This window comes from Arachis ipaensis, chromosome B8 (assembly GCF_059453495.1).
Source record: "Arachis ipaensis isolate K30076 ecotype BB chromosome B8, ASM5945349v1, whole genome shotgun sequence".
In the NCBI taxonomy this organism is placed as follows: Eukaryota; Viridiplantae; Streptophyta; class Magnoliopsida; order Fabales; family Fabaceae; genus Arachis; species Arachis ipaensis.
Window position 1 is genome coordinate 14029089 of NC_142443.1, and position 10582 is coordinate 14039670.

Sequence of the window (10582 nt, forward strand, 5' to 3'; positions counted from 1 at the left end):
CTTGCGCTACCGAAGACTCAGCCGAATCAACCATGTGCACCCATTTCCAAACTCAGAACACTTGCCCACATACCGGCGATAGTCGGACTCCATACCTTGTACTGTACCCCTCGGCGGATGTTGTAAGTCTTCACACTTAACAGGGCCTCATCTTTGTCCTGAAATTGCTGACCAACCTGGAACTCTGTCAGACCTGGAGACCCTTCCGCATCTCCGGCGCCAAACCCAGCAGGCTGCCCCGGAACCCCCTCCTGCCTCATGGCATCCAAGTCCAAGGATGAAAAATGTGGAGGGTACTGCTGTGTGCCAGAGCTAGAACCACCTCCCGCCCCAGCAGGCTCACTCGCTCCGATATCATCGCCACTGTCATCAGCAATCATATCCGGCTTGATATCATCATCCTCTGGATCATCCAAAAATTGCTCTCCAACCCCAGCCGGTGCAGCACACTGTAAAGAGGTCGGCCGAAATTCCCCTGTTCCAACCTCGTCGCCTACACTGCCGTTGAGATCAGCAGCGAAGGAAGGGGAGGCGACAGGCTGGACGGGTGGCTCGTACGCAGGGACGGAGGTAGAAGCAACGGCAAGTCTAGAGCTAGAACCGGCTACCATGGCTAAAGTGGTGGTATTCCGGTTCGAACCCCCCGAGCTCGATACCACATCAACCAACTTTGCCAAAAGCTCTGGTGTCCTCACTTCCGGAAACTGACGGCGACATTGAAACATGACCTGCAAGTCCTCATCACTCCCGATCGTGAAACAATCATACTTCACGGTGTCTTGGAGCACCGTGATTGGAATGCGATAGAAGAACTTTTTAACCCGTTTCACACCATCCAGACCCAGTTTCATCAGCACAGTGCTAACAAGGTCATCGTACCTTATCGTAGGCCTCACGATAATACAGAGAGGATCCTTATCAGTGAACTTCACACCGGAATGTGTCTTCCTCTAAATCGATTCTCTATGGTGAACCAACACCACAAAACTCACCTCACTAGCCATTCTACCCCTCTAATGAGAGCAACTCACGTCCACAACATATATATACAACTCTGCTCCTTTATAGTTCGAACCAGCCTGGTTCGAATTAGAAATTGAGTAATTCGAATTAGGCCAATTCGAATTACGTTGCATGGCGTGCATGAGAGGAGTTCGAATCAGCTTGATTCGAATTATAAATGGAGTAATTCGAATTGGCCCAATTCGATTTATGCTTAGTTCAGGCTTCATAGTAATTTGAATTGCCTCAATACGAATTACATTCAATCAAGGTTCGAAACAGTGTGATTCGAACTACATATATTTGTGCATTGGTTGATTTGTGAAAAGGATTTTGTTTTGGCTGATTCACGTAAATTCTTTCTCCCCATAGCTTATTCTTGTTTTTTATCCAATAATTTATTCACACGTGGTATTATTAAATTATTTATTTATGTATTAAATAAAAGGATCAATACTTTTATTTAAAAAAAAAAGTTGCCACACACAACTCAATCCCCACGAAATACAAGGCTAAATATAATTCCAATATTTTGAAAATGAAAATAATTTATTTTTAAAAGCCAAAGTTGATTGATATCCAAAATAATAATTTACTCCGAATTATCTATCCATTTCAGCTGAAAATATTATTTATCCATCTCATAATTCATCACTCATTCCACTAATCACACTAGCTTCTTTTTTAATTTTTCACACTTCTTTTCTCTTTCATTTTTTTTTTCACTGTCACACACATTGCATTTTGCTCCCTTCGATTACTTCAACCAACAAAAATACAACAACAGAGACCCAAACATTCCTTCAGCTTCTTCGATTTCCATTTTCAGATATTCCCTTTGATTCGTTCAGATGAGAGATCCTAAGAACGATCCTAAACCTGTGAAACCCGCAGCTCAATCCTCCCCTCTCATTCTCGACATCGATGACTTCAAGGTTTTGAATCTTCAGCTGAATTTGTGTTCCTTTTTTGCTTATATGAAATCAGTGTTTGGTGAATCGCGATTCTCTGAAACGTGTAATTTGCGTTGTTAGCTTGTTTTCGATTTACATTTCATATCTGTGAATTCGGAATTTGGTTAATAGTGGCTTCGGAAGCGTGTTATTGTGTTATTGTGTTATTATTAGTAGAGCTGATTTTCTGAGATTTTCTACGTGTGACATGCCTTTGGCGGATCGTGATTTGTTGTTATTGTTAGGGTGATTTTTCGTTCGATGCGTTGTTTGGGAACCTAGTGAATGAGCAGCTTCCGGCGTTCAGATTGGAAGATTTGGAAGCGGAAGATTCTCTTCCGAATGGCCATGTTACCAACAAGTTTGTTGGTTCTCAGCAAGGGGCTTCCAGCCCTCTGTTTCCTGAGGTTGAGAAGCTCTTGTCGTTGTTCAAAGACTCTTGTAAGGAGCTCGTTGAGCTCCGCAAACAGGTTTACTTCTTTTGAATTTGCTTGTTTGTTTAGTTTTTTTTCCTGAGAAATGAGAAATTATGCTAGAGGTTCTTAGTTACATTTTTGATTGTTGTTATTTTGGATGAAGATTGATGGGAGACTTCTCAATCTTAAGAAAGATGTTGCAGTTCAGGACAATAAGCATCGAAAGACACTTACCGAGGTTACTCTGCATTCTGTTCTGTTGGTGTTATGTATATCCCGAATATTTTCTTTTATGAACCATGTGAATTAGAAACCCTTGGAATATTTCTATTTTGGAAAAAAAAAAGATTGGTAATCTTAGCTGGTTTGTGCGCCCTTCCCCCCCCCTCTCTTCTTCTTTTCTCCCTTTGTTTACTTTTCATCTACTTTGTTGGAAAGGTTAAATTTGAATGATTTGTTAAAATTTTGTGGTTTTGTAAATGTGTTTGTGTATTTGATTCTCTTTTCAGCTAGAGAAAGGTGTAGATGGACTGTTCGAGAGCTTTGCGAGGTTGGATTCGCGTATTTCAAGTGTAGGCCAGACAGCTGCGAAGATTGGAGATCATCTCCAGGTAGAAATATGTTCAATGCATTATTTGTGTTTGATAAATGGTTTATGATCTCAGATTTGCACATAAAATTGTTTTTATGTGTAAGTCAGTTATGCCTTTATCGTTTTAAATATTATCTCATTTATACTCTTATTTCTTATTTCTTGTCAGAGTGCGGATTCTCAGCGTGAAACTGCCAGTCAAACAATTGAGCTGATCAAAGTAATACTAGTTTGTTCATTCCGTGATACAACATTTCATGTTGGGAAAATTTACATGTGATTGATTTAATTTCTGCAGTACTTGATGGAGTTCAATAGCAGCCCAGGTGATCTGATGGAGCTTTCACCTTTATTTTCTGACGACAGTCGTGTTGCTGAGGCTGCTTCAATTGCCCAGAAATTACGTAAGAATTATTATTATTATTATTATTATTATTATTATTATTATTATTATTATTTGACCAGAGCTTTAGTGCACTGGTAAAGTTGTTGCTTTGTGACATAGAGAGCACTATTCTCAACTCCTAAAATTAGTTCTTCTTTTTGTTCGACGGCTATGACATGTATCCTCCAAGGCAAACCTTGTGTCCTAGATTGCGTTTTTAGTGCCAAAACCGTTTCAAGTCAATGGGATGCTAATTCTGTTCATTTCCAGGGACATTTGCTGAGGAAGATATTGGTAGACTTTCATCAGCTGTTGGAAATGCAGCTGCTAGCAGAGGATTAGAAGTTGCAGTTGCTAATTTGCAGGACTATTGCAATGGTCAGGGATTTTTAAAACATGATTGTATCTATCCACATTATGTGTTATTGCTCTCCATTCCTACCTGTTTAATTTTGTGACCTTAGATTTTATTATTTCTTATCTATTCTCAATAAAGTATGATCTTAATGGAAACAATTTTAAGGGATTTGATCTCATGGAATATTTGATCCCTTTTAATGGAATTAGAATATTTATAATAAATGAATTAACCAACCCTTGAGACTCACAATTCAATATCAACCCAATTCTACCTTTTGCCCTTTACCAAGGCCATTGGGCAGAAAGTTCTTGTTGTCTTAAGAATAAAAGTACAATCTTATCCCTTTGGTTGACATGATTTTGAGTAGCTTACCTTTCATATGGATAGACCAAGATATTTAGCAGCAGTACCCATGAATGTTTTAATTCTTGCTCTTGGATGCCCTAATGCGTTCCATGATTCCTTTTCTATTTCTGCAGAATTGGAGAATAGATTGATTTCTCGGTTTGATTCTGCATCACAGAAAAGAGAATTGACTACAATGGCGGAATGTGCCAAAATTTTGTCTCAGGTAATAATGTTTTGTTGTAGCTGATTTCACCCTTCTATGTGTCTCCTTGCTTAACCCTTCATTTCCGGCTGATAAAACCAGACAGAAATGGTACTTGACTTCCTCCTAGAAGAAGCATAACATTTATCTCAGTTTATCTCATTTTGTTATGAGAATAGTTTGCTATTCCTGTTCTCCAATCTCCACCTTCATATATCTGGTGCCAAAGTTCCCCACATCATTCATTGACTGCATAAGCTAAAGTCTTTAATGTAAATTGCATTATCAAGTTATCAATTTGAGAATAACGTTGTATTTATCTGTACATTGCTTAGACAGTGTTGTTCTTTGACCTTTTACCTTTGTACTTTTTTGTTCGTAAATTTTATGAAGTTGCTGACCGAAACCAGGTGGAATTAGTTTGTTAGATCATATTTGGCAATTGGCCTAGTTCTTAATAAAGATCCTTGAGAGAGTTAGTGAATGGACATGTTCAACACTGATATATATAATTACACCATACAATAAATCAAATCTTTTGTCTTGGGTAAATTTCTGTTCTAATCCAAATCCAAATATATGATTAGATTATATACACAAAGAACAAAGCTTCAACTTATGATTTGTAAAAATTAGTTGTTTGAAAGGTTGCTTTCAGATGTTTCTGTTTCCTATATACGCTGTCTAGGTTGCTTATAGTGTAGGTAATAGAACTCACTAGCTTAAGTTCATTGAGTGATTTATCAATTTTGTTTCAATAATGTTTCTTTTATAATTGACTGTCTTTTTCACTAAATAAACTTTTCAATGCAGTTCAATAGGGGCACAAGTGCGATGCAACATTATGTGGCAACACGTCCGATGTTTATTGATGTGGAAGTAATGAATGCAGACACTAGGCTGGTTCTTGGTGACCAGGCTGTACAGGCTAGTCCTAGTGATGTTGCTTCTGGGCTTTCGTCTTTGTATAAAGAAATCACAGGTTTGAAGTGTAATGTTTTGTTAGTAAAGTAGTAATTTATTGATAAGATTGGTGATGCATAGTAATTTGTTGCAGATACCGTTAGAAAAGAGGCAGCAACAATAACTGCTGTATTCCCTTCTCCAAGTGAAGTTATGTCGATTTTAGTTCAGGTATCAAAGATAAGAATATGGTCTTCAATGAATGCTGTGGCTTTATAGACATTGCATAGTTTGGTTGTTCTCAAGGCAAACTGGTATTGTTTGTTAATTTATTTCCTTCTGATCCTATATGCAGCGAGTTTTAGAGCAGCGAATCACAGCTCTTCTGGACAAACTCTTAATGAAACCGTCTCTTGTGAATTTACCTTCCATGGGGGAAGGTGGGCTGCTACTAGTGAGTACAACTAACCTCATGCTTTCATTATTATCATAGAGTCAGCTTTAGAGCAGGCTGATCTTTATGTGCTTTGTGTTTCAGTATCTTAGAATGCTGGCAGTGGCATATGAAAAGACTCGAGAACTTGCTACAGATCTACGGACTGTGGGATGTGGTGACTTGGATGTCGAGGGTAATAAAGTTAACTTTACAACACCAATACTTCCATGAGTACCTTATTTCTCTGCATTGACAATAACCCATCTCTAAGAAACAAATTTGGAGCATAGATTCCGATGGTACTCAAATATTTTTTGGGTGTTTGCCACCCGCTATACTACTAGATGTATTTCCTAGTAATATTTAAGAACTAATTAATGCAATTATAGCAAGACATGTCACCAATTGATTTTCATGAATCATCAAGGTTGGTCCTCTTCTTGTAATATAATTTGTTATTTGGCCAAAATTTGAGAATGCTTTCGTATTGGAATTTTCTACTCAACTGATTGGTTTAGCAGGAACTTTTGCCTCATGGTCTCATTTTTATTAGCAACCTCAGTACTCATTTCTGTATTCAATTCATTCTAGGATTTCCAAGTGCTCAATTTTGGCTTATGGCAATTCTCAAGTATAGCTTTTTTGACTGACTGAGTTTTACTTTTATCACAATGATCATGTTTGTATTAGTATTCAGTACATGCCTCATTCTTGTATTATTTGTCCTATTAATATTTGACTGTAACAGTTTTAAAAGTGTGTCAATAAGTTCTTTGGTTGAGCATGATTAGCACTGGACTTGGAATATTAAAATATTTAGGTTATTACAAAGAAACTTGATGTGGATCAGGTCTGACAGAGTCCCTGTTTTCTAGTCACAAAGATGAATATCTTGAATATGAGCAGGCAGCTCTTAGACAATTATATAAAGTGAAGGTTGGTAATTGTTTTAAGTTCTTTTCCTTTCAAAATTGGATCTGGTTGGCAACGCTTTAGATGGGTTAATGCAATGCAGATGGAGGAATTGCGAGCGGAAGGCCAGATTTCTGATTCATCTGGGTCACTTGGACGCTCAAAAGGAGCATCAGTGGCTGCTGCTTCATCTCAGCAACAAATATCTGTCACTGTGGTGACAGAGTTTGTCCGTTGGAATGAAGAAGCCATATCAAGATGCAATCTCTTCTGTTCCCAGGTAACTTTTCTGTGATTCCATTTTGGGGTATTTTTCTTCCAAAAGCGTCCTTTATGAAACTCAACATAGTACTCACTTGGGATAACTGTTGTAAGAACCTTTTACCGAGTAAAAGCAGTGTAATGGAATGCTGAATCTTCTGTTCTTTTGCAGCCTGCCACACTTGCAACCCATGTTAAAGCCGTGTTTACATGTTTACTAGATCAAGTAAGTTAGTAGCTTCACAATTTGTCAGAATGCAAACATTTGGTACATTTTATTTACTGGAGCTCAGTATTTTCTGGTCCGTCTTTATTCATTTTACAGGTCAGTCAATATATTGCGGATGGGCTTGAACGAGCTAGAGACAGCCTGACTGAGGCAGCTAATTTAAGGGAAAGATTTGTGCTGGGTACAAGTGTGAGCCGTAGAGTGGCTGCTGCAGCTGCATCTGCTGTAACTTCATGAGCCTTTGCATGCTTATGATTGAATTTTTTGCTTCCAATGCTGTATAAGATATGAAGGTGTTTTAAGAAAACATATTGAATTTACTTGTCGATATGCAGGCTGAGGCTGCCGCTGCAGCTGGAGAAAGCAGTTTCAGATCATTCATGGTTGCTGTACAACGTTCTGGAAGCAGTGTAGCTATTATTCAACAAGTAATTTAAGAAGACTTTTTCTTTTATATATATATATATTGGGTTTACACTTAACAGTAAGAATACCTCAAACTGAATTGATTGCTTATCTACTACAGTATTTTGCAAATTCTATATCCCGGCTTCTGCTTCCCGTGGATGGTGCACATGCTGCTTCTTGTGAAGAAATGGCAACAGCAATGTCCAGTGCAGAGGCTGCTGCTTACAAAGGACTACAACAGTGCATTGAAACTGTCATGGCTGAGGTTAGTTGTGCCTGACTGTAGTTTGTCATGAACAGTCTTTTGCCACCTATCCTACAATTTAATGCTGAGATTTTGGTGGTTAAATTTTTCGTGCTTTCTTTTTGCTATAATATAAAGCTGGAATTATAATATCTAAAATCATAAATGTTCCACTTTAAACCATGGATAGGTGGAGCGATTACTCTCAGCTGAGCAAAAGGCAACAGACTATCGAACATCTGATGATAATCTGGTTCCTGATCACCGGGCAACCAATGCCTGCACAAGGTGGATATAACTTGAAGACCCAAGTATATTTTCTGTTATATTTTTTAGCGGTATTGATAATGTTATTTGTATTTTTGGGCTGATAGTTTCTGAATTATTTTCTTTTACTGAACATTTAAATTTGAATATATATATATATATATATATATATATATATATATATATTGAAGAGAGAGTCTTAAGGCGTTAAGCTCCAATTTGGATTTGTAGAAAAATACTACATATAAGTATGGGATTACAATGACGAAGGAAAACGTCAAACTATATCTTTAATGTCAATCCATCAGTTTCTAAGCTTCCATTTTTAAAGGGATGATCAGAGTGGTTCCTGATCTTTCCTGTCCTCTTTGGTTTCATAGCAGTTTTACATAGGTTACCAGAGCATAGGTTTCAATGTTATCTAGGAGACCAGTTTTAAATTCTTTGTATAATGTAGATGACTCTGATTATTGTTCCTATTATTATTTTGATAGAAAATGACTTGCTGTTTATTCTATTTTATATCAAATAATGCATTAGAGTGATAAAATTATCTCTGTCAAAATCTGTTCCCGAAGTTTCTATTACTAACAAGGATATTTGGTTCTTTGTTAGGGTTGTGGCTTATCTTTCTCGTGTGCTGGAGTCCGCATTCACAGCTCTAGAAGGTCTTAACAAGCAAGCATTCCTGACCGAGTTGGTATGTGTTTTACGTCTGTTCCCTGAATGAAACAGTATGATGCTTATAGAAACACAAATAGGGAGATTATATTATTAGAGAATCCTTTAGATTATGTACTTTTATATATATATATATATATATATATATATATATATATATATATATATATTTTTTTTTTTTTATATTTCTGTCATTAGTCAGTGTTTTGCCAATGGAGTAGGGTCCTAACTGAGTCATTTGCTGTATCTGAAGAATGTCTAACTACCTTGAATTTAATGCTAACCATGCCCTCTTAGGTAGTTAAATTGCAAGATGTACTGATTTGGGTTTGGTTTCTTAGTTTCATACCATTTTCCTAATTGCATTGATATATCACTGTAGGGAAATCGCTTGCACAAGGTGTTGCTAAACCATTGGCAAAAGTTTACGTTTAATCCAAGGTAATTGGCCTCTGTCTTGTATTCCCTGATCTATGTAGGCTTAGTTTGGTAAAGCTTTTACCTTTTAAAAGTAGCTTATAAAAGCTAACTTTTAAAATATGGCTTTTTAAAAGTTGTAGCATTTATGTTTGGTAAATTAAATTAAAAATTGCTTTTAATAAATACAAGCAACAACAACTGCATTTGGTAAAATAGCTTTTAAAATTTAAAAATACTATAATAGACATAAATGCAAGTATTAAATTTGAAAATTAGTTAACATGTGAGGTTATATTAGACTTTTAAATTTTGAAAAGCACAAGCTAACTTTGAAAAGCTCTATCTTAGTGCTTTCAAAAGTACCCCGATCTTTTAAAAGCTGCAAGCACAAGCACATGATCTTTTTTATTTACCAAACATAAAATGAGATGCTTGAGCTTTTAAAAAGCACAAGCACCTCTTCGAAAAGCTTTACCAAACCAAGCCGTAGTTTGTTGCAATGGGCACACTGCAATGACATAAAAATCTTCATCTATGATAGGGGTCCTCCGCGTTTATAATTTTCCCTACAATGTTTTATCTCTTGGTCTATCCACATCAATTTAGTATGTTGTGTAAGCAACTGATGTTATCTGCAATTTCTCATTTGGCACTCCAACTGTACTTTAGGATCTTCATTTTTGTCACTAAAAATTTTTATGGGATCATTCTCATTGTTGTTTGTCCAACTTTCTAGTGGGGGATTGCGACTGAAGCGTGACATCACTGATTATGGAGATTTTGTGCGTAGTTTCAATGCTCCTTCTGTTGATGAGAAATTTGAGTTGTTGGGCATGTAAGTTCACAAGATATGCAATAACTTTTAGATTTCTCCCATTATCTTGTCATTTCTGTAACTTTTTCTGAACATTTGTGTAGCATGGCCAATGTCTTTATTGTTGCTCCGGAGAGCCTTGCAAGTTTGTTTGAAGGTACACCTAGCATTCGCAAGGATGCACAAAGGTATATCTTATGTAGTTATGTTGGAACTGTTAATACTTCTGTATATTATCTTATATCCATAATAACTTGCTGGTTGCTCATGTTTTCTGATACAATTCATTTTTCTTTTTGTCTACCAGATTTGTTCAGCTTAGGGACGATTACAAGAGTGCTAAACTTGCATCCAAACTCAGTTCCTTGTGGAATTAATGAACATGGTCTTGTGATCTTTAAACCCCTCTCGAACATGGTGGAGTTGATATGCCGTGGTTTCAATCCCATTTTAAAATTAATTTTTTTGTAAAACTTTAATAATAATAATTTTATTTATGCTTTTTTTAGTTAATATCAAAATAGCAATACTTGTTTCAAGTATCTCTCTCTCTCCCCCTCACATTCTGAACTCTTGATCACTAAGCCACTACTAACTTTAACGAATTTAAACTAATTTCATCATGTATTATCAGATAAAATAATAATTTTATAGAATTATTATAGAAACTTAAATAAGCACTCTTTTTATCCCTAACAATAATGTCCAAATAGAATATTGGCTCTTATATGTTCTGGCGTTCCGCCCA

The 10582-nt window shown here is 36.6% G+C and overlaps 1 protein-coding gene across 1 annotated transcript; it reads left to right on the forward strand.

Annotated features, from left to right (window-relative positions):
• Window positions 1-1643: 1643 nt before the first annotated feature.
• Window positions 1644-10373, forward strand: SEC10 (exocyst complex component sec10). Its single transcript, XM_088497685.1, has 24 exons — window positions 1644-1937; window positions 2201-2425; window positions 2535-2609; window positions 2881-2982; window positions 3133-3183; window positions 3262-3367; window positions 3619-3726; window positions 4189-4280; window positions 5073-5241; window positions 5317-5393; window positions 5518-5616; window positions 5701-5791; window positions 6449-6534; window positions 6614-6790; window positions 6944-6997; window positions 7097-7225; window positions 7336-7428; window positions 7527-7673; window positions 7843-7940; window positions 8535-8619; window positions 8983-9041; window positions 9757-9855; window positions 9939-10022; window positions 10142-10373. The coding sequence occupies exons 1-24, from the start codon at window positions 1854-1856 to the stop codon at window positions 10209-10211; spliced, it is 2460 nt and encodes an 819-aa protein (XP_088353811.1). The 5' UTR covers window positions 1644-1853; the 3' UTR covers window positions 10212-10373.
• Window positions 10374-10582: the final 209 nt, after the last annotated feature.